Raw genomic sequence first — 25,381 nt, forward strand, 5'->3', positions numbered from 1 at the left:
TGCAGCTTTAAAATCTCGAGTTTAGAATTTAGCCGTCGCCATCTTGGTCTTCTGAAACAAGACACTGCAGTACAGTAGAGACCTGTAAATCCAAACGGAGCCACACTATAATAAAGTAGATGTGTTCTACTTTATTATCTTTTCTACTCGCAATGGGACCGTTATGAGAAACCAACTGACAAAACTAGCAGTAGTTTATTTTTATAAAAGCTGTTTAGGGTGTAAAAAATAAATAAAATTAAATTTAAAAGAAACTATAATACAACTTACATCAAACTATAAAGCATTGAGCTAAAATCTTCCTGTACACACAACCGTATTCAGACAAGCCTTCCTCTCTGTTAATCTGACAGCATCTGAAGGCTTCATGTCTGAATGAACACCTTGATCATTTTTCCTTGCAACATTTCTGTATCTCTTCCAACATGACACAAGATTAAACTGCATCCTCCAGATATGTACTGAAAACATACAGTACTTTGACAGTTTGCCCACATTTCAGCACCAATATTGGAAAGCAAAAGGCACAGTTTGAGTGTCAAAGTCACAAGAAAACTTTTTCACTGTGCATAAAATAAAACATTCACAGGTCAGATAATTGAGACTCAGTGATATGATTAAAATCTGGTTTTTGGCAAAACATCAACAGAAAGTTTATTAAGATTAGCTTATTAAATGAATCAGACAGGATCCATATGAGCATCACCCAAGAGACAGCTACACATGTCAACAAACATCTGAAACTTCATTTATTACGTAGAATTATAAATGATCCTTGACATGGAGACGGATCGATCAATCTAACAGCAGCTCACTCTGCGTAGCTTTCTTCATAGACAGGTGAGCTGCCTCACACAGAATCACAGTTTATCAGCTGTTACAGTTGTACAGTAAAAACATTTACGTTTTAATGGTGCAACATCATTTCTAAAAACAGCTAGTGGAATTTCCAATTCTACTTCAAACGTAGCAACGGATTTATGAAGAACTGGTGCAACCCACTACAGACCTGGAGTAGCATCGTTTCTAAATATTCCAAATTTAGTTTTACATCAATCCAAAAAATAGTCTGAACATGAACAATTTCAGTTTGTTTCTTAATGGCGAGGCTAGAGCACATTTGTAGAGTCTTTGCGTTTCCAATATGATAAGCTGCTGCCTGTACACATGTTGAACATTATCCCTCATTCTGTATCAACTCCTTCCCTAAATCTGTGACGTCTTGGCTCACATTTTTCTCACGTGTCCAATTGGCAAATATTTGACGGATGTAAACTGTGCCAAAAGCAGGCAGGTCAGTGAAATAAAAACAGAAAACTTCAAAACCAGAGCAGCCTTATTTTGCCCCGCAGCTTTGCAGCTTCCGCATTCACTCAAAGCAATCATAGGCAGCAACAGGGAGCAAAGCTTCATATCATTTCTGCTGATTTTTTTTTACTAATCAAGAAGATGAATACTACATACATTAAGTCCGATGGAGAATTAATCAGATGGATTGTAGATAGCCGTGTCATTGCATAGAGGAGGGTGATTACATTCGGTCATTCCCAGTGAGGTGTTAATGACGTGGTGGGGGGGGACGGGCATGTGGAGGAAACATTACCGCTAAAGGATCTAGTGTGTTGAAAGATGCTGTGTCCGTCTGCCTGTGTGCCTGCGATGCTGTGTTGTCAAATTACATAATAGCTTCCCGGGGCATTACACTGCATGGGCCTATCACAATAAAAGCCATGTGCTATATATAGTACATAATACTGTATCAAATGCCCAGTTCAAGGGTGGGTGGGTAAGGGGGGGATCAGTTCAGTGATAGATGTTTGTACACAACTTACCGTTGCCGTAGAAACAGCGAGTGGTTACCGTGGAGACTGACAACAACACACAGAAGTCGTCAGGGAAACAGAAAAATATAATAAATAAAGGAACAAATAATCCTAGGAACAAAAGAAACCTAAATGTCCCCCCGCCTTGCCCCCATGTGAAACAAAAAAGAAAAAAAAAAAACAAAACAAAACCCTGACAGCAGCAGTGTTACAGCTCAGAACAGAATATGAGAGAAAGAAGAAAAGAGGCAGAAAAAAAAAGGAGAGAGGATGCTAAGCTCTCGACGCTCTGACCGCCGTTGCAACGATCAGACCGGTGGCAGAGAGAGGCGTAACGGTGCTCTAGTGGACAAAAGACATGGTAAAGGAGAATGGAGATATGGGGCCACCTTGCCTGGACCCCAAAAAAACTAGCCGTGAAAATAACTGTGCAACACCTCCAAGGAAATGTAGGAAGAGCGGATAGAAATTCACAGCACCCTCCATGGTAACAGCAGAACAGCAAAGGTTGGTTTATCGCTGTCTGGGACGATTCCAAAAGGACAACTGGAAATATTTTGGTTAGATGTTGCAAGGAATGACTCATTCTTGTGTGGTAAAGTTACACCACAAAGAGACAAGTGTGCATTTGGACACTGGTCGTGCGTAGAGAGGCTATAATTTCCAGTTTCTACCAGTCACCACAAAAGAACATACCGAAGAAGGACAGTCAAACAATAAAAGAAACTAGACTGATGATGAAATTTTAAAAAAAAAGGCAGAGATGACGGCAAAAAAAAAAAAAGAAATCAGAAAAACAGCTACAGATCCATTTCAAACTAAAACGACACACATGACAAACTTGACTGGCGAGAAGAAAATGAAGGGATGTGGAAGAGAAAGAATGGAGCAGACACACAAAGAAAGACAGAGGGCTGAAAATGGCAAAGTGCAAACTCTCTTTCCCCCCTTCTTTCAATGTTTTTCTGCATTGTCACTCACATACAAAGCCGACGCACGGACACTCTCATTCATTAATCATTTCTGGGGGCGACTCATGCAGTAACACAAAGCTTCCATAGCAAAAACAGGGATATCCAGGGGAGGGTGTCATCTGGGAAAATGGGACAAGAGGAGCAGGTAGGCCTTCAACTCAGGCCATCGCCAATCAAGTAACGAGCTTTTTCGTGTCCGATCAACCAAATCGAACCCTCGGCGTTGGGAAAACTCCCTCCGAACGTTCAGAAAATTTGCAAAACTGAGCTGAAGGCCGCCTGTGTCCCATTGACGAGTGTGTGGCAGCAGCTTCGGTTTGGTGCGAATATGCATGGTCAAGCATGCAGAACCACAGGCACAACTTCTCCTCCATCCCTTTCACCACACACACATCCATGCAGTGATGATGACACTCTGTACTCACGATTCCTCCCCACCACCCCAACACACACACTTTACATGCAGAGCTGCACCACTTGTGACACACACACACACTCGCACATTTCGGCCATTCCGTGCTTTCGTGTTGAAGTATCTGACTAAAACTCTGCGCTGCGGAGGAGCCATCACTTCCCCTTGCACTCCGGCAACACAGATCAACCGCAAACACACGACCTCAGAGCAGGGGTTAGTGAATGGGAGTCTGTAGGGTCCGACGTGGTCTCTCTCTAAAATTTTTTCCTCTTACATTTTCACGTGCCAAATTTACAGCGAGCACATTAGAGAGCTACACAAAGGTCAACATTAAACAGCATAAACTTTAAATAAACTAAACTGAGTTCACGGCAGTGTCTTTACTTAGAAATGTAGATGGGTCGATATATAATTGTGGGACTTTTTGTATCATAGTCGACATTTTTGTTGTTTTCAGGCCAAAAAAATCAACATGGCCGCCTATAACCAAACACCACATGGCATTTTTATACAAAGATTCTTCTAAATATTATATATACACAATTAAATAAACTAATTAAGTTGTTTATAAAGATACTGTAGTAAACCTGTTGACATGCCATAAATCCACATTTGACTCACACACTACTTTATATGAAATAACTCAGAAAGCCTTGGAGTCTTGCCAGTTTTTTCTTCAGGAGGAAATGACATCATGGGGAGCAGGTCATGTGATCTGGAATTAACAATTTCTTGAGAGGTGTTTTTGTATTGGGGAACTTCACTGAAAGTGATTTCTCAGACACAGATATGATTTGTTATTTTCCAAATAAAATTTGAGATACTGGCATAAAAAGAAATATCTGTCATAATTATCTGAACTTAATAAAAAGAACTCAATCAGAACGATTTTGAATAAGCTCATTTTATTATTGTTTCGCTAATTAGAAGATGGTTGTTATTAAATTTGGATGATTATTTAGTTGACATTTTAGTGATATCCAGTCATTTTTTATTAATACATGATTGTTTCCATAATAAATAATTCTGGAATTTATAAAGACATGACCATAAAGAACATAAAAAACAGTTTTTTTTTACTTTTATTAAAAATGTAAGCAAGAAATATCCCATAGACTTTAAAAGTGCCTCAATTCTTTATTGACCCAGATAATTATTGACAATCCTCCTAGACGTGGAAGAATTAAACTACCATTACATAATATGACTGTTGCTCTAGTAATAAACAGCATCTTGACTTTGTCACCTTTTGATAAACAGTCAAGAAAATCTGAAAACTGAGATGCTGGATTTCATTCATGTAGGTCTCAGACTGATTAATGACGACGCTCCAGCTAAAGCTTCCTCCAGATGTTCGCTAAACAAACATCACTGTATAAATCTTCCCCAACACTTCAGCTCTTCTCCAGCTAAATCCAGACAGCAAGCAGGACTTTAGTTTACAATGTAGGAAATCATTTTCCAAATGAGACGCTGCTCTTCAAAGGAGAAAACAAGTCGGTGCACTAATGCTAATGTTAGATGAGATGGACGGACAAATCTAAAAGGCAAGCCCAATCAAGCCTCAAGTCTTAGGAGGTTAAGATAGAAAAATATGCATGTATTGCTTGATAGGCTGATTTAAATAATGTCTAAAATGACGTGCTGGTGCTCTTAAATTTTTCAGCAGGAAGCACCAGCGTGAACAGCAAAGAGTCCGTCTGTAGCCCTCTGCATGGCGTCTAATTTCATGAGGCACACCAGCCTGAACTTAATGATTCTTGAGTGCAACAGAGACCACGCAGAGACCCTAATTCACTTGGTGTACAGCCAGTGTTTTCAGCATCAGAGTGAAAGATGTGACTACACATACAGCATGTGATTGAATGGTTCAGCTGTCATTAAGCCTCACAAGGTGTCCTACTGTCCAAATAAGGCACGTCAATGACAGGCAAAATGCTACCGCCCATGGCAGACAGGTGTTCATGGTGAGGACTGCTTCATGTCAGGGCATACACACAATCAGAGACAGCCATGGGTGGGTGGAAATGCATGGAAGTGTGTATGTTTGTGAGTGCATACTAAGATACACACTGTCACACCTATATATAGGACTCTATAGTCTATATATAGAATGGATGATAATGAGATGGGGTCACAGAGAAGCAGGTAGAGACAAAGTGAACTGTAGTTGGGCCACTTACATGGATACATTGGAAGCGTACAGGAAACTGACTTCTTCAAAGCGCAGAGTTTTATTCCAGACAAAGAGAAGTACAGTATATCTTTAAGTACAACAATTCTCTTTCTGTTCTCGTTCATATCGGCTACACGCATGCACACTAAGCACAGCTGCTGTTAAAAGAACTCCTAACGTCTGATGGCATGCACCAAGAATAATTAAAAAAGCACAGCATTCCTTCAGAAATCATTCAGTCATAAAACAGTCTACAGATTCAGCTATTCAGCCTTTTTCAGAAACAAGACCAAGAGGCACTCAGCTGATTTCATGCTAACTGAACAAGTAAATCATAACAGTCCCATCACCAAAGCTAATCCAACAAAATAGCCATACAGAATTAACATGCAAGAACAAAACATCCAGCTGTTAGGCTACTGATTTCCATATTCATATATCAACCATGCACACCGAGGCTACGTCAGCTACACCCATGCCAGTGGCTAGCAGTAAACTGCAGTCCCACACAACAACAGTAAAAGATTCACGTAGAACAATGCCTTGGGCCTATATTTCAGAGTTTCTGAATTATAATTAAAAGTGTCTCTTTGCCATCTTCATCTCTGACAACATAGTTCAACAAACTCTGAAATCATACGACCGATTGAAGCCGCAGCAACATCTACATGAAAGGAGAACCGCCGCAGAGCATTGCCTCAAATAGAAATGTCCGGCCCTTTCTCCTTGGTTGGAAGAATGCATAAACACAAATCCGTGGTTCGTCCTGCGCCAGTCTTTTGTCACTCCAAGCCCATGCACCATAAACAGACGGAAAGACACACACTGCACAGACTCCTGCTGCTGGCCCACCATGCAGCCGCTACGTGACCTGCTACAGACCATCACCACTACTGGAGGACGACATGCAAAGACTGAAAACAAACATAAACGCCTCGCTGCTCGTTATAAGTGACTGATATCATGCAACAAAAAAAAAACACAGAATCAGGTTAAAGCAATGCCAGAGGGGGACAACACAAGTTGCTGACTCAAAACAAAACAAAAAAAGGGCGGGACTGATGCAGGGAGAACCGGCTCTATCAGTATCCATTCAGCTTGCTGATTGACTGAAGGTGGAGGTGGCGGAGGAGGGAATGTGTCGTACCGGTGGATGCAGGTGGCTGCCTTTCATTCTCAACCACACTGCAGCAGAACTGAGATCACGGGGGAAAAAAAAGAAAAAAAAAAAAGGGTCCAGCCTCATCCATCATGCAGGAACTGACTCGCACACACTCACACACACACCACGAGGAAATCACCACAGTAAGCCCATGCACAAATCCTGGCTTACAGCGGCTTCAAGTCAAGTGATCTGATACGGAGCGCTGGCTGAAGCCCCAACTGAAACAAAAACTCCTCATAAAAAGTCAGCACATGCTTCAGTTAAACATAACAATCGATATGTAATCACAATAAAAGAAGCAACCTTTAAAGCACATGTACTTTACAAACACAAAAGCTCAAATGTACAGTTCATCGGAAAGGATCCAGACTTCCATAAAAGTGAGCATGCGTCAGTGTTGCTGTGATTCCCGGCATGCTGCTCTTGCATCAGGACCAATAAGCTGTCACAACCACTTAGCCACAGCACCGGGAGAGGGGGGGGACACACAAAAAGGATTGCTACTCTATGGGAAGAAAATCAGAGCATTTGACGGCAATCTGCCATGCATCATCCTTTCGCTGCGTCCCTCCCGGTGCCAGCGACACAGACATCATTCCAATTGTGAGAAATGGTAAGATCAGTGTGGCTACGAGTTGTGCGTCAGTGGAAAAAAAAAAAAAACAGGTGAAGAGGCAATAGGTTAATGTGGGGAAAATTAAAAAAAAATGCTGCAGAGGAGAATTACCCAGCATGCCTTATGTAGTGTTCTTGCACCCCCAATCATTCCCACCACAAAAACACCACCGAAAAAAACAACAAAAAGAGAAGGAAACAAGTCTTTTTGGATTTCAAATAAAAAACATATTGCAGAGGACGAGGGAGTGGGATACCAGTGGGCTGCATCAGAGCATATCACTAAAGGGAGCATGGGAGCTAGCTAGCAGTCAGTGATCAAGCAGAATTACGATGGGAGTACAGTGAGAAGACAGAAGAGAGGAAGGTGGAGAGAGTGTGAGAGGAAAATTACCTCAATCTTGCGACCTTCCACCAGCGTGCCGTGGAGCTTTTCCCGGGCTTTCTCTGCGTCTGCGCTGTTCTCAAATGTCACAAAGCCAAAACCCTGCGGTGCACAGCGGAGGTTAGAGAGGTCGACGGGGAGTGAGGGGCACAATGTAAAGCAGGGGTGTCAAACATGCGGCCCGCGGGCCAAAAGTGGACCTCTAGAGGGTCCAATCCGGCCCACTGGACGACTTTGTAAAGTGTAAAAGTTAAAGAGAAGACATGAACTGCAGATTGCAAATCAGTAAAACTAAAAATTTAAAATAATTCCTAGACTATGACAAGTTGTTTTGATCATAAAGTAAAATACCAGATTATTCATTGTTCTTTTGTCATTTTGTGTCTCATTTTTGTAACATTTTGTCTTGTTTTCGTTGTGTTTTTTGTCTTATTTCTGTCATTTTGTGTTTTCCTTTATTCATTGTTTTGTGTATCTTTTGTGTCAACTTTTTGATGTCGCTTTTGTCATTTTTGGTCTCGTTTGTGTCATTTGTGTCTTTTTTTAGTCATATTTGTCATTTGTCTATTATTTTGTTACTTTGGAATTTTTTATCAATTTTTGTCTCTTTTTTTGTTTTTTGTCACCAATCGCATTTTTTTGTTGTTTTGTGTCTCATTTCTGTAATATTTTGCCTTATTTTTGTTGTTTTTTGCCTTTTTGTCTCACGTTTTTGTCGTTTTGTGTTTCCTTTTTGTTTCACTTGCGTTTTTTGTCTTATTTTTGTCATTTTGTTTTCCTTTATTCGTTGGTTTGTGTATTGTTTGTGTTGTTTTGTGCTTTTTTTGTCTACTTTTTTATTGTTTTGTTTCCTGCTTTTGTCTTTTTTGGTCTCATTTGTGTCATTTTTGTCCATTTTTTTTTTTTTGCTATGTAACTTTTTTGTCAACTTTTTACTCTCATTTTTTGTCACTTTATGTCTTGTTTTTGTAATATTTTGAAACACTGTATCATTCAGTTCCTAACCTGTGACCAAATGTTTTGTTCCTTTGGAGACACTGTGATCTGTAACTGAGCCATAATGTTGTTGAAACTGAATTTATTTTTCTTAACAAACTTCAGTTTGTTCATAATGTTTTGTAAAAAGATAATTCCTGAAAAGTGGATATTTTCAGACACTAAACAAAAGATAGTTTGCCAGATAAGTACAGTTTCAGAACAACAGTCTCCCATCACAAAGGGTCACGTTTGGACGTCATGCATCGCAGGAATTACTCTCATCAGTAAGGAGGTTGTGTTGTTTCAGAGAATTAAAAGTGCACTTACCTTTGAACCCCTTTCATTGAAAATAATCTCTACATCCAGAATCTTCCCAAATTGCTGCAAATGAAATTAGGGAGATAAGTTAGCAAAAAAATAAGATTAAATAAAGCAATTAATGTCCAGCTGTCTGAGGATCCTCTGCTGGGTTATGACCTCGGTGTTTCAGAATGGAGTTACGGCAAAGTCAGAAGCTGGTGTGAGTTACAGCTCCTTAGCACTAGGGGTCACTGTTACACCAAAGACTATTTTCGACATTTTAATGTGCTTTCTACTCCTTTGCCTTGAACTCTGCCCTGCCCCTTTTTTTTTTTTTTTTGCCTCCCACTTCGTCACTCTTGCTAACACACTGACACACATAGCCATTTGCCCCTCAAGCTATAAGAGAACACCCCTGAGTGTCTTTCTTTGCGCTGGTTTGACTCTTTTGTGCACCCCAGCCCTGGTGAGGCGGCCCTCCAGTGAAGGACCCAGGGGGGCTAGACTGATTTATCGATCCTGTTAAAAACGAGGCCACCCCTCAACCTATTCCAAGATTCTTACCCCAAACATCTGCCTGAGGTCAGGGTCCCGGAAGCGGAAGGGGATGTTTGAGACGTGGAGGCGTTTCGGGGTCCCTTTGGCCTCCGCGGAGTCCCCGGCGGAGCCTCCTGCTCCTGTCCCTCCTGTACCACACTGTACGCCCGCCTCACCCTGAGACGTCTCCTCCGCCTTCACCTGTTTGTTTAGCGTGTCGTGGGGGAGAAGGAAGGTGAGAGAGGTGGAGTGAAGGTCAGCAAACGGTTGGAAGCATGTGCTGGCAAGTTAAAGTTCTACTATACAGCTGTGGAAAGAAGTTTTCATACATTTGTGAAACACTGCATTAAGCTTTATGTCGTCCTGCAGGTCAAAATTGGCCAGTTTTAAAGTTTGAAAAGGTGGGAGGGAAAAAAAATTAAATCACAGTGAAACTTCTGATGTGCACATTTTTGAACATTTTTTGGTGGAAAAAATAAATGTTAAAAATGTTTCTTAAGAACATTCACATAAAAATCAACCAAAATCCAGCGAAATTCGCTGGATTTTGGTTGATTTTTATGTGAATGTTCTTAAATAAGATATCTGAAGTCTTACTGATATACATGTAATCACTTTAGATATTTGTAGGATTTTCTTGGAAGATTTTTACTCATCTTTTGAAAAATATTTCCAAGAATTTTCTGGCCAAATCTGGGGGATATTTTTAAAAAATAAAACTTTCAGTGAAACTTTTAAGGAATTACTGGAATTTTCTTCCGGAAGGTTTTGCAAATATTCAGAAATCTGGGGGATATTTTTGCTGAATTTTTGGATTTATTTTCAGACAAGTAAACTATATTTTTTGGTGCCTGTAAATGAGGACAACAGGAGGGTTAAGAATCACTTTTAGGTCATCAAGTGTAATTTCTTTCAGTACAGTCACAGCCATAATACACAACAAATCCTTAAAAAAAGATCATTAAAAACATAAAATTGTTTGGTTCCATATAAATAAGAAATTTTGAGTTTGGGGTCATTCTGGTAGAAGTTAGTTTTTCTTGTAAACAATAAGCAAAAACAAAAAATCATTTGTATTTGTTTGTGTCTGTCTAAAGCAGCCACACCACTTGAAACACAAAAATGATTTCTTTTAAATATATTTCATGATATTAGAGATTGCATCTTTTTTCTGCCACTGTATCACTTCTATTAGATTTTACACAATTAGAAAAAAAGGTGCCATTAGTCTTGATATCATCACACATGAAAAAACAACTAAAAACTCTGCCACATTTTAAATCATTAAATATTGTTAAAGAATGCATGTTAAACAGCAACAATGCTTTTAATATGCGCTATGTATTGCATTACTGCGTGCTTATTGTCCTATGTATCACTATTATATCTTTTTTCTTTGTTTCTTTTTTTTACCTGCCTCGGAGCTGTAGATGTAAATTAGCATTGTTGCTATAATCCGGCATATTTACATCCATTGTTGTCTAAATAGATGTTCATTAATGTGGACTGTCCCTATCAAATAAATAAAATAAATAACCAATATCACTGTGTCTGAACCTCAATTATATGTCTGTCTCAGTACAGTACTGTATGGAGCCACATTTTTGCAGCGTTCACACCGAGCTCAAAACAAGCAAGTTCATTTCGCTGTTCAACATATACAGTGGGGATAAAATGTGAGCTGTTATGTGGCAGTGCTGAGCAGACTGAAATACAAGTGCGTCTGTTTCTTCCGACGAGCACGAGACGGATGACTGAACAACACGGTTTCATTATTTTCTGTGTAGATGCAGTAAATGAGGCTGCATTAAGAAGCAGCGCTTTGAGCTAAATGCCAATAAGCTCAGAAAGACCGCGCTAATGTTCAGCAGGTCCACATGCGTTTTTTACTCCACTAGCTTTGGCTGTTAGTGTTCTAACGTTTGCTAATTAGCACTGAATGCAAAGTCTAGCTGGGGCTGATGGGAATATCATTATACATAGGGCTAACCCGAATGCCTTGGTTGCCATGGTATTGATGATCAAATCACTACTTGAATGTTGCATTATTACGGAGTATTACTACAAAAAAAACACGAATAGTACAGAAAAAGTTTTTTTTTGGTGATAGTTATATGGGTAAATAAATAATTGAGGGAATTTTGGAGTTCATGGGATATATCCTGCATGCATTTTTATGTTCATTATTATCATCTCTTTACAAATTCCATAATTATCTATTATGGAAACAATCACTTATTAATAAAAAATGACTGGCTATCACTAAAATGGCAACCAAATAACCGTCCCAATTTAATAATAACCACCTTCTAATTAGCTAAACAAAAATAAAATGAGCTTATTCAAAAATTGTTTTGATTGTGTTCTTTTTACTAAGTTGACATAATCGTGACATACATTTCCTTTTTGGCAATATATCAAATTTTATATGTAAAAAAATACTGTTCTATCTGTCTGAGAAATGACTTTCACTAAGTTCCCCGTTACTAAAACACCTCTCAAGGAAGTGTGTTAATTCCAGATCACATGACCTGCTCCACATGATGTCATTTCCTCCTGGAGAAAAGACTGGAAGACTCCAAGGCTTTCTGAGTTATTTAATATAAAGTAGTGTGTGAGTCAAGTGTGGATTTATGGCATGTCAACAGGTTAACTACAATATCTTTATAAATAACTTTCAATTTCAGTTTTACTCAATTGTATATATAATAATTAGAAGAATCTTCGTGTAAAAATGTCATGTGGTGTTTGGTTATAGGTGGCCATGTTGATTTTGGGCCTGAAAACAGCAAAAATGTCAACTATGATACAAAAAGTCCCGCATATATATTGACCCATATGTCACAGTTTCTCATCTAATCACTAACTCTGGGACACTGACATACATGGCAGTTTTACAAGCTAAAACTGCAAGAAAAAAGTCAAGTGCCATGATTATCAGATGTAAAAATCTACAAAGAGTTTAACAAATGACCCGAAGGAGAAGAAAGTGCGGTTTTGACAGTGAAAGAGGCCCCAGTCTTTAAAACCAGGCAAGACCTGTCAGTTATGAAGCACCAGCAGCATGCTTGTTGCTTTCTTCTACATTCACGTGGTCGTGCAGTAGGAATGAATCCCTCAGGGTCACTTCGATGGGGATGGCAGCCAAGTTGAAATCACTTACTTCATCTTGCAAATCAGCCCTTGTATAATTTTAGGTTACCCCATCAATTAATTTGGAACAGCCGTAGTTATATTTTGCAGGCCTTTTTTCATAAAAAGACAACATTTTGATCACATGATAGTGGGATATGGATAGTGACAGGAACGTCTGGATGGATTTAAAGACAAATCCATATAAAAGAAATGGATATGCTTCATTAACCCTAGTGTCGTCCTGCAGGTCAAATTGATCCATTATAAAGTTTGAAAATGTGGGGGAAAAAATATAAATTTTCTCAATGAAACTTCTGATGCCCACATTTTCAACATTTTTGGTAAATGTTTGAACATTTTTCGCTGGAAAACAGAAATGTTAAAAATGTTTCTTAAGAACATTCACACAAAAAAACGACCAAAATCCAGCGAATTTCGTTGGATTTTGGTTGATTTTTTTGAGAAGAAAGAAAGAAAAGCTGAAGATGTTTTCTCACAATAATCCTCCCTACACTGCAACTTGCTAAATGAGGAACTAAAATGGCTCAATACACTGATAATTTCTCGACAGTATAGAAGTGTTGTGAACCCACGGTGCTTACATTGTTGTTGTTGGCGGTGGAGGTGGTGGTGGCTCCGTTAGCACCGGCCCCTACCTCTGCTGAACCTTGGCCCCCGGCACCAAACATGGCCCCAGGACCAAACTCTGTCCCCGGTAGCCCGTTCTGAGGAGGGGGTGGAGGGGGGAAGGCTGCGAACGGCGGGGCCACCAAGCCCTCCTGTCCTCCTGTTGAATCCTGAGAGCCCTGTGGGAGTTAGGGGGGAGGTGTGGGGAGAGGAGAGGGAAAGAAGAGATGGAGGCAATTTAGCATATATTCTCTTTTACACTGGCTGCAGTCCTGATGGTGCTCGAGCGAGGGGGTTAAAATCCTGCCTATCAGATTTCACTCTCTCTCTCTCCCTTTTTCTCTTCTTTACCGCTCAGTCGCTCCCTCATCCCCCCCCCCCCTCGCTCTACCTCCATATCTCTGACAGGCATGTGTTTTCAGTCAGCCGACCATGAAATATTTACAGCAAACACATCTATTATTAAGAGTCACAAAATTTGATACACAGTTGGAGATACAAAGATGCTTCTGGGATGGATGGACACATGCACAGATGAATTCTATGTGTGACACGTTAACCACGACGTGTTTATTCTGGATTTTTGGATTGGTTTTGGAGGCCGTCCACATTTCAGATTAAAAGTGCATCAGCCGGGGCTTCATCGCCTCAGGTCCTTTTGGTCTGCGCTGCTCCATCTGTATCAGCAGCAGGATCATCTACAGATTCTTTATTGCTGTGCTTCTGCTCCAACGCATGCACCTTAACTCGTTTGTGTGTGCCATGACTCTGCAATATTGCTCGCTTCAATCATTTCACACACACACACACACACACACACACACACACACACACACACACACACACACACACACACACACACACACACACACACACACACACACACACACACACACACACACACACACACACACACACACACACACACACAAGGGCATCTTGGACTAACTTTTAAAAAAAGATCCCTTTACAGCAAAGGCAAACAGAGAAAAAAGGAAGGCAAAGGTAGAGGTGAGGATGGAGAAACAAGGAGTGGACAAGCTGAAAGAATTTAAAAAAGCTACCATAAAGGCCACCAGGTTTGGGTCGGGCAAGATGACACACAGCATGCAGCACCATTAACCACTGGTCTGGTCCCTGCCATGAGTCGTATCTGGGCTGGGAGACGCCTAGAGACACTCTGTCTCCAGACGGCCTTTTTAATTAGACAGAGTAACTAAGATGCCGCAAAGCAAACGGGCTCTCTCCCTCTCCCTAATCCTATAGCCTGGCAGCTCGCTGTTCTTCTGCAGCGACGACCACGTTGGCTGTGAACAGCCAGCTGAGGCTAAAAGGCCCATCTGCAACACAGACAGCTTCTGGAAAAAGAAGCCAACAGATAGAAGAGGCACCAGAGAGGGCTGCGTAATCCAAAAAACAGGATGGAAAAATGTGGGGAACTCATCCGCTGCCACTCTCAGTGTGGTGAGCCTGAATGTATGTTCTTAAGAATGTGTGAAAGCTGTTCTGCATCCACTACAGTTTCTGTCACCCGCTGATAAAAGAGGCACCGTCACAAACCTGTCCAAAAGGAGATAATACTCCATTAAAATTCATTAGTTAGGCCTCTCCTGGCTATGCTATATAAGAACCAAAGTGTACTTGCTGGGGCATGTGAGCTCATAAACGTGCAGTAGCCTGCATTCAACCACTACAGGGTGTGTCCTATAGGCAGGGCTGAGTCACACACAGACATTTAAAGTGTCTGGCAGAGGGAGAGAAAAGAGAGTCCAAGAAAGAAAGAAGTTACAACAGAACAAGAAGGTCAAAGCTCGTGATTAGACACAGGGTATTAGAGCGAATCATATTTTGACGGGAGCGCAGACGTACGTTTCCAGCCTCGATGAATGAGTGGCTTGGTCTAACACAGCTGAGATAATTCATTAATAGGGAGGTCACATCATAAACACGGAGGATCAGAGGCTGCTTCAGGTCACCAGGGAGTCATAGTTTATAAACCCAAAGTTACAACTTTGTTTATTTTGTCTTTGTCTAGTTTCTAGCCAAGTCTGAACTAACTGGACTTGCTGCCGTCACACAATGCTCCAACATGACTAGTCATGTGAAAAAACGTTTTAAGTTCTTGCAATAATTAAGCTCCTACTACTGTAGTTTTAGCTACAACTACTGCTTCACGGTTGTATGCCTTTGCTAGCCAATTAAGCTGCAGTTTTACATCCTTCTCTGACTGGACTCGTATAATAAAAACAGTGTAAACTCAGAAGGAATGCACTTTTTGGAGAATTTTTTTGAAAACTGGATGTTATTATATCGACACATGCATAGGTGAGAAATTAAAGTGGATTTAGTATCACTTTTATGCTATAAGGAGAGTTGTACTGAGTCTTTATCCCGTAATAAAACATTTCTATCCTGATGGGAGTGATCTCTTCACATGCGATGACCTTCAGAGTCAGCAGATTACAACCCAAACCAACAGCGATGAGACGCACCCTCCACAAACATCATTAAAACGTCAAATGAGAGAGGATCTTTGGGGAAAACGGTGGAGAGGAGAGTTGGAGATTCAACGCCAAGGAGCACTAAAGGTTTTCTGGTGGTAGAAAGTAGCTCAATATCTTACTAATGTACTATTCACACAGAATTACTTTTACCTGGGGATCTCTGATAATTTGTGACTTAACACAGGATTAGCGAAGTCTGTATTTTATTTGAATTTACTGACATTATAGCCTGGATATGATGTTAAATCTGTGTGCGTCGCAACATCACGGCACGCTGTTAACATGGTACGTAGTCGTCATGGCAACAGCAAATGTGTCAAAGCAACAACGAGACTTGAGAACAGCGGACAGCATTGTCGAAATAACGGGTCGTCAGTGTATTAGTTTGTATTAAGCCTGTTGAAAGATAGGCCTGGAGAAATGGTTCTTGCCGCATGCTGCTACACATGTCATCCATCTCCATATCCTCCCAGATTTCTCTCTTCTTGTTGATCTGATTTTGTCGTTTCTGTGAATGGTGTATAGGCCTACTGCTGGATTTGCATCTAAAATGCTGTCAATAATTCACACTGCAGTCTTCAGAAACCAACAGGAAAAGAAGGAGAAAAAGGTGCACAATAAAAATAGAACAACTAAAATACCCCCAATCACTGAGATGCAGATTCAAACAGGACTAGCATTATCACAGGATGTCGGTGTTCGGCGAAATATGGTAGAAATTTTGGGTAATTTCTAGGGCTGGACCCGAATATCCCGAATATCCGTTCGCTACGGCACTATCCGGATATTAATTTGGTATCCGAATATTCGCTCCCCCCCGCTCCTGCCGTCAGACGTCACCGGGCGGAAAGAATATGCAGCTACTGTCTTCCCTCCGCCTTCGGCCCACATCGGCTCATCTCGTCCTGTGATCACATAAACATATACACATACGTCTATAACATATACACATATGTCGATGTGATCACCCCCTCCTCCCCCCAGACAAAAATATTCGAAGCTCGTCTCTTCCCTGCGCCTTCGGCCCATTTCGGCTCGTCCCGCCGTGTTCTTCGGCTCATTTCGGCTCCTCCATTCGTGTTTGTAAACACCAGCCTAATGGCCGGGTGGCTGCCAACTCTGAAGCCACGCTTCACTTCGTTGCATAAACACAAGACAAGATGCTGAAGACCTGTGTTTGGGAATTCTTCAGTTTAACTAAAGACTAAACGAGGGCAAAATGTGGACCCGGGAGACCAGACGAACGGATCCGACTATTCGGGCTGTCTTTAATAGGGCCCAAATATTCGGAGGCCAGAAACCACTATTCGGGCCAGCCCTAGTAATTTCTACTTTACAAATTACAGATAAGGCGAATTTGTATGGGATTAAGATCACAGACATCCTCTGCAATTATTACAAATCACCATTGGTCCTGAGCTAAAACTAATCCCGTACAAATAGGGCTTAAGCTGCATCTTCAAAATTTGCTAAATGTTTCTGCCAAGATTGAACAAATTTTTGGTCTAGATGTTGCTGATATATGGTGTTCAGAGGAATGGGATGAGCAAACTGACAGACAACTGACCTTTAACCACATGTACATTTTTACACTGTGTCTCAGAAAGTACGGTGGTTTCGCGAGTCAAAATGAATCACTGGATAAACTGACAGACTAACTGGGAGAGGGTCGAAATCCGTCAGTGGATTAAGATCAGATTGGATAACAGTACAAACCTAAGTCGACACAAGCATTCCTGACTGGCTGACTAAGGAGCAGCACTGCCCTACATGGCAGCATCATATTATCAAAAGGAGCAAGGGAGAAGGGAAAAAAGAAATAACGGAAAAATAAAAGGGGGACTTAGCAGGAGAGGGAAGGGGATTATAGGAAATAATGAGACATTCTGTTCGAGCTACGTCTGGGCTCAAGACAAACTTTCCAGACTGAATTTTGACTTTGGAGATAAGATTTAAACAGGCCGGGTTTCTTATTAAAATGACACGAGCAAAGCTGAAACCAAAGGAGATGAAGTATCAACTGAAATGTCTCCCTTCTTGTAATCAACACTCTGAAATTACACGTAAAAAGGACCATCTGGACTAAGACCTATTCATCCATGCCATTTCACTCTCATGCACACACACAGCAGTGGAATTACCTGGGACACCATATGTTTCTCCACACACAGTGAGGATGAGAGGGAGAGGAGGCCTTTTCACGGCAAAACCTTTCAAGCGTGCGTCTGTCTGCAGACTTCAGCCTCTAACCGCCCGAGTGCAGCGCACGGCAGCCGCAGAAACACGGGATAAACAGCCGAGTGGCGATGCTACTGAAACTCATCAATCATGCAAATTCATGACGGTTTGTCGACCGGAACAATCTGCTGTCTGCAAAGTTGTCCGGCTGGAGAGAGAAATGTTTTACTCTACTCACAGATTCCTCTCCCTCTGCAATCCATCTCTTTGCTTTTCCTGTGGTTGAAGTAAGTATGGCTGCGTTCACCCCCCTGCACACCCACCCTTTTTCCCCTTCCCTCTTCATTCTTGCCTGCCACACTTGATGAAAGCCAGAGGGTAGCATGGAGATCTTTTATTTTTTTTAAAAACCACCGGCACTCGCCTCTCAAGTCACTCAAAGCTCCCACTGCACTGTTGATGTCCATCACAGCACCAAGCCACGGCCCATCTCCTTATACGGTTACCTCCGTGCCGAAGCTCTTTCCTGACTCCGGGCCAATCAGATTGAACCGTCATTTGGAGGTACGTCAATATTTCACTGGCTCACAACCAAGGACTCAATGATGGCTATTTGGTGAAGACCTCACACAGAACTTTGAGTTGGAGCTCTTAATGCAGTGAAGCTGTAATCAGTGCTGAAATGCAGAAGAACGTCGCGGCTTAAAGACAACCACCAGCTCTGCTCTCATTACGTCCCCTTTAAACTCCAGGCTAACCCGATGCTGTCCATCAGTGTCAGCAGCTCTGCGGCTCTGCTGAGATCTGTGACATGCAGCTTGTCGGTTTTTGACAGTTCTGATCACCGTCACCATCAGTATCATTACCATAATCACAAGGACAGTCCTTTCACAAACACTCTGACTCACCTTTGGGCAGTGTGGCCTAAAAATAAGAAAAAAAAACTATGGACAATTTTAAATGTTTTTCTCTTCAAAAACTATGGCAGACTGAAACACTAACTGAATCATTAGATCAACAAATAATAATCTTGGAACTTGGCTTGCACATATAATAATTAATGACTAGCAGTACTTGCCAGGTTGCCAGCATTTTTTGGCTTTACAGGACAACATGGCAGAGAAACGGGGGGAAACTGTCATAAATGTGCATAAAGACTGGTGTTGTTATTAGAGATGCAATTTTTGGTCCATTAATCAACGGGCTAGGTTATGGTGGGTGTTTTATACCATTTTCTGACTGATTATATTTTTAAAAAACTGTTGATTCAAAAAAATATGTGCAGATGAATCAATAATGAAAATAATACTTAGCTAGTATTTATTAACTAAAAAGTACTTCCAAATGTGCATTTAAATCAAAGCAGGAGGAAAACAAATAGGCAACAGCAATAAAATAAAACCTCATAAATCCCAAAGCCTGCTGGCAGTTTAAAAAGGCATATCACCACTTATCAGACCTAGAAATGATAAAAAAAATAATATTTTTTTTTGTTTTTCAATTTCCGGACAGTCCTTGAACTACTCATTTGCCTTTGTGTAGCAAAAAATAACCCCATCTAAACTTAAAATCAGGATCTTTATTCAAAATCACCCTATTCAACCGGTTTCGTTTAAAAATTTAAAACAGAAATAATGTGTTTGCTCTAACCCCATTCTGTAAAAAAAAAACAAAACATTTCCGCTCTCTTCAGTGCAATTGTGAAGCCAATAGTCGTGAGAAGAATGAAGGGACTTTCTGGCTGAACTGCAGGCTGTGTTTACACAGAGCAGAAATGAGAAAAGCATGGAAACAAATTAAAAATGTAAGTAGAGGCACAATTTTTCCAGTAATTTTACCATCTGAGGGCATTTGTACATGTTGATTCCAAGTTTTACTTTTCATTTTTGTATCACAGATATTCAACAATTCAGCTATTTCAAAGCTTTTTTTGTGAATTTGGTAGCTGTCATCAGTACTATCAGCACTGATACGAAAGAAAGAATACCAATCAAATAAAGATAGTTCAATAAATATCTGGACAGAGTGAATGCTAACAGCAGCCTGCTAATATTATGAGGTATGAGCTACCGCTACGTTAGCCAAACAAGCTAATACTTGTCTTTATAAACGCCGTGTGTTGTGAGCACATGGAGCTGTCACAATCCAACGGCAGGAACAATAGCAACAAGAATAAAATTTATGACTCTGCTCTATATTTCGGGTGACGCATCTCATCGGCATTCCTCTTGATGGCAGCAACAATAGCACCATATCAGGATTTGAACGTTCTGATGACACTATAAGTCCGCGGTGCTCCATGACTCTATTTGTGTAATGACTTAGGGCTGGTTTCTGATCACCTGACTCAAATGCAAAACATCTACAAACACGACTATCAGTGTTTATTCCCCCTCCAAAAGGTCACACTAGACCAGATGCTGCACCTGCACTTGCTGCCATCAATGAAGATGTTCTTTTTCTATCTGGAGAACCTGCAACAAGTATTCAGAACTTTAGCGTTGACTTGGTACTGAATTATCTGTTCTTGTGACATCTCTATTTAGCTCCTTACTAAGACGTTTCAGTGAACCTGGGTACCAGGTTAGAAGAACCAATGAACAGATGTTTAAGTGAACATTAATGACATTAAGTACACAGCCCTCAGCTAAACCTCGATTATCTGCAGTGTTTTTATCACGTGATGAAAAAGGTTGATTCAGTTCAAACACTCTGAACCCAGTTCTCAGGCTGACGTTCTCCTGAGGCAAAATGTGTCATGTTTCAGGGTGTGACAACTTACAAATTATAATTATTATCATTCATATCTAACTGTGTATAATATAAGTATCATATTATTTGAATGTTAATGTAATTGTCACTCTTATTTAATGCCTAATCTAAACTGATCAGTGGAGTGATGCAGCAGTGAAAATCTACAAATCAAGCCAGTATGAAATTTTAATGTTTTTATTAGAGTTATCAAAATGAATGCGATTAATCCATCATCATGATTATTCTCATTAAAAACTGTAATACAATAAACCCATCTGCAAAATGACTCAAAATCCCTGAAACGCCTCTGGCAACGCAACTCTTAATATACACAAGTTTTCTTTAAAATATCTCTAAATTAATGACATTTTTGTTCGTTTTTATTCATTAAAAAGATTGTCATTTTGCAGTTAAGTGTAAAAGAACAAATAGCTATTTGTAAAAAATACTGATTTTTGATGTGGACATTTTTGTATTATTATTTTTTATCTTTTATTATTTTGCTCTGGTAATTTATTAGTTATCTGTAACTTGACAAAACAAGGAAATTCTGTAAAATAACACTTTAAAAATAATTTACTGTTTTTCATTGTTTATATACACCATTTTCTTTAAAATATCTTTAAGTTAATGACATTTTTGCTCATTTTTATTCATTAAAAAGACTGTCATTTTTGCAGTTAAGTGTAAAAGAACCAATAGCGATTTGTAAAATACAGATTTTTGATGTGGACAAAGTGTACAGGTTCGGACTTTTTTATATTATTATTTTTGTAATTTTTTATACTTTAATACTTTCTTCTATTAATTTTTTAGCTGTCTGTAATTTTACCAAACAAGTAAATTCTGTAAAATAACACCTTCTCTTATGTACAGAAGTTTCTTCAAAATATCTCTAAATTAATGGAATTTTTGCACATATATAAATATATATATATATATATATATATATATAATCCTTCTTTGCTCATGCACAATGAAACACGATTAATATAGATTAAACATTCATATTTAGTCGGGATTAATCAAAATTAATTCACAGCCACACTGTGATTAATTGGATTAATCATGTTAATCTTTTGAAAGCACCAGTTTTTACATATTTTCTGCACTGCAGCTGCAAAAAGAACTTCTAATGCATAAATCCAGCAGCACTGACTTACTGCTGCAGTGCAAGCTGGGATACAGTGTGTGCAGAGGTACACTATTGCATAGCCGTATATCATGCAGGTAACCTCAGAGACACAGTCCTCCATACATGTAAGCCTCTGCTGCAGCATATCTGCACACTGCATCACTTACAACATGCCTCCCTGTGTGTACATACGTGCACTTTGCTGTGAGATAACGTGGTGAGTGCTTTCACACCTCAACCCACCACATACAGCCGCGGGCAACGGCTGTTAGAGCAGCATTAGTGTCTCACAATATCACTGTGGTTTTATTGGTGGTGGGAGAACGGTTGACCCTGAGGTGCAGCAGTTTCACACATTGCATTAGACCACCAACACTGAGGACTCTGCACTCCGGCTCAGTGTTTAATCTGTGGTAGCAGGTATTATATGTGTGTGTTCATGTGAGAGAGGATGTCAGTACTATCTGCCACTTTCCTTCGGGAGGCTTGCAAAACACAAAGAAATACCCATAATCCCATAGGATGAGGAATGAAGCGAAGCATGCAGGTACCTGGGTAAACTGAGTTTGTTTCACTGTGCCCTGACACCTGCAGCAAAAAAAAACACAAGTACCTGCCCATTTCAGCACGCGGCTGCACTATTCTGTCCTTTTTGTGTGTGCAGCTACACTAACACTAACAAACATCCCCACTGAACCCTGAGGGAGACACACTTTGGGTGTGGATCTCTTGCAAATTCCTTGAAGGCCTGTTGTTGTGTTAACCGAGGGCTCACTAGACAATCAAAAAGAGGGCATTCTTCAAGTTCAACACTAATAAAAACCGGCATAGAATCGCTTTAAAAACACAGTATGGTGATACCTTCAAGCAGCAGTAATAGACTGTCAGCATTAAACATGAGCATCCAGGCTGAGTGGAGAAGACTGCTGCTTAATAAAGCTCCTACTCTTTCTATTTGTAGTCATCAGACAGCTGGTTAGCCAAAGTTAACTACTGTCGTTAACTACAAGAAATAACCTGTGCAGTAGCTGAATCTGTCCTTGTTTTAGTTCACCGATGGCTAGTTTAGACATTTGATAAAAGAAAACAGGCTGAGCCGACAGGTAAGTTTATAACAATGTTGTGAAATTACCAAGAGGTTTAATGCTTTGTTGCATGTTTTTGTACTTGAAATTTCCTCTCCGTTGTAAAGTTAAACAAATACTAAAGGACAAAGTATTGTAAAACAGTAAAATGTTGTCTGTAATTCATATCTTTGTTGTAGTTGTTAGAGTGAAGGAACCAAAAAAGAAGCTATTTTATTCATAATATGTTTTTTAAATTAATCGGCCGATTAAACGGCTATCGGTATTTTTTCTGCCAAATATCGGAATCGGCCTCAAAAAATCCATATCGGTTGGGCCCTAATACATACGCTGACAAACAGAGTGTGATTTCTCTGAAGTGTCACCACCAAATGCAAAGGGTCAAGTGAGACACCTGAAGAAGTCGCATTTGGAGATTTTTAGATTAAGCACCAGTTATAGATGACCAAAATCCATTATTCATATGGTGAGAGTTCTAGTTGTTTCTATTAAAAACATGTTGTCACAGTGTCTGCATCTGCAAGCCCTACCTGTTAAACACAGCTGTATTGGCTGTGGTGGAGCTCCAAACCTATCTTGTTTAGGCTAATGTGGCGATAGCTCATAATGAGCTGAATGCTGCTGATGAGGTTAACAGACTAGCCACGTTACCGTACAGGCTGCCAACATATAATGGCGCGCGTGTGTATGTGTGTGTGAGTGTACAGCAGCCTCTTTGGTTTTCCTAAAGGTCTTTTCACAACATCAGCAATAGAGGAGGACGTTAAGGAGGAGAAACAGCTGCAAACTAGAACAACACACACACACAGTCAACCATATCTGAGGCTGGAAGGGGTTCAGAACATAAAAACTCTCATCAAAGGTCTCACAAGGAAGATGAACTGTATTTTTTTTTTGCTTTAAATATTTAAAATCTACATTTCACAAGGCTATTTATCTTTGGCATTCTTTTTTATACAATCCCTCTAGGAATTTGAGATGCAACAATCGCAATAATTAACGCAAATTCGACCAATCTCCATGAATTCTGCGCGAGCTTGCAACGCTGTCCAATCACCGCAACTTTTCCGCAATTTTGGCCAGCCATCCCTGAGTTCCACCAATCAGAGCAGTCCCCAGCGCAAAGGTAATGCACGTACGTCACTGAACTCACTTCCTTGTTTATGGTTTGAAGCTGCAGAAATGTCTCATTCTAATGTCTCTCATTCACCAACAAAAACTATCGCTAAAGATTGTAAGAAACAATTTACTGACGTTCTTCACGAAAGTGGTGGTGAACTGTTTGGCACCCAATGCAATATTGTGGTGGAATACAAACGAAAATCCTCTACTGACAAACACTTTTCTACCACCAAACATATTAGGAGAATGGCTGAAACAAGTGGACCACAGACCAGACAGATCACTGAGACGGAAGATGTTGCATCCAGATCTGTTGGAGCACTGAAAGAATGAAGGTACGTTAGATTGATTAGTTGAAGACATGAGTGTGGGTGTGAATACGTGTGTGTCAGGATGTGAAATTAACTTTCAAAACCACTGACAGATATGTCCAAGTGTGATTGATTCAAAAGTAAATGACCATTTTGTGCCTTAAATCTACCAGCCACTTCATGTTAAACGTCTGGCTGCTGCTAATTTCCCACCATGGTGTGCCAGTTCGTGTAAATGGGTTGGAGTGTGTTAAAGAGTTAGCTTAGGAATAAATAATGTCAATTCAAATGTTGAAACATGTTTTAAAAGCTTTAAAAAAAATGCAACTTTTTAGCAACTGTCACTGTCTCCCGCAATTTCATCACAACGAATGCTTAGGTATCGCAACTTAAATCGCAATTTTTTAGAAAAGCTGCCGCATATTTAGGCATTTTAGGCCGCAACAATCTAAAAAAAATAAAAAGCAGTAGAAATGCTGTTTTTTTTTTTTGATACTTCAAAGCTCCAGCCCAATTATTTTCTCAATTTTTCTCGTTCTTCTTCTTGTTTGTATTTTGCTGCGGTGTCAAAATTGTTTTTTGGAGAGAATTTCAACAATACCGGTAACGAAATTCCTGGTATGGTGACATCCCTATGTATTCACCAGGCCTAAATTAAAGCTACGGCAATGCGAGTTGTCTCGCACCAGATACCCGACATATTTAGCGACCTGCAGCGTCAGCATAGCAGACTGTAAAATAGTGACAGTGGCAACTTTAATACCACGAAAAGGAATGCTATAGAGATGTGTCTCCCAAAATAGAGAGCAGCGTCATAAATTTTACAGAGGCCGATGTGAGCGGCGCTGTGTCACCTTCAAAGTGCATTCCCACATGGAACTCGCCCTCCACCCCTGCCCTCGCACCCCTCCAGTTACTACCGCTATCCTCCATTTGGCGTCATTCTCTTTGAAGACGAATAATGTGTTTAGCTTACAGTTCGTAGTGGGGAGGAATATAGAGGAGGGGGAGAGAGAAAGAGGGAGGAAAAACACAGGAAGGACAGATAGAGGGGAGAAATAGACAGCTCGTGTGGGAAACAGAGATATTTGATTATGATATTTAAGAGGCCTGGAGGGAAGAAAACCTTACGCAGGCCTTGTGGATATTACATGCATCACCA

At 40.3% G+C, this 25,381-nt stretch overlaps 1 protein-coding gene across 4 annotated transcripts in view; it reads right to left on the reverse strand.

Annotated features, from left to right (window-relative positions):
• Positions 1-25,381, reverse strand: part of LOC110953124 (RNA binding protein fox-1 homolog 2-like) — a 68,066-nt gene that overhangs the window by 20,666 nt on the left and 22,019 nt on the right. For all 4 annotated transcript variants that reach the window (XM_022196976.2, XM_022196973.2, XM_022196977.2 and 1 more), the window contains 4 exons: positions 13,106-13,309; positions 9,396-9,569; positions 8,859-8,912; positions 7,563-7,655 (listed from right to left, as the gene is read on the reverse strand). In XM_022196976.2, the coding sequence (XP_022052668.1) occupies positions 7,563-7,655; positions 8,859-8,912; positions 9,396-9,569; positions 13,106-13,309 (525 nt within the window). The remainder of the gene's footprint in view (positions 1-7,562; positions 7,656-8,858; positions 8,913-9,395; positions 9,570-13,105; positions 13,310-25,381) is intronic.

The sequence above is a fragment of the Acanthochromis polyacanthus genome, chromosome 21 (assembly GCF_021347895.1).
Source record: "Acanthochromis polyacanthus isolate Apoly-LR-REF ecotype Palm Island chromosome 21, KAUST_Apoly_ChrSc, whole genome shotgun sequence".
Taxonomy (NCBI): domain Eukaryota; kingdom Metazoa; phylum Chordata; class Actinopteri; family Pomacentridae; genus Acanthochromis; species Acanthochromis polyacanthus.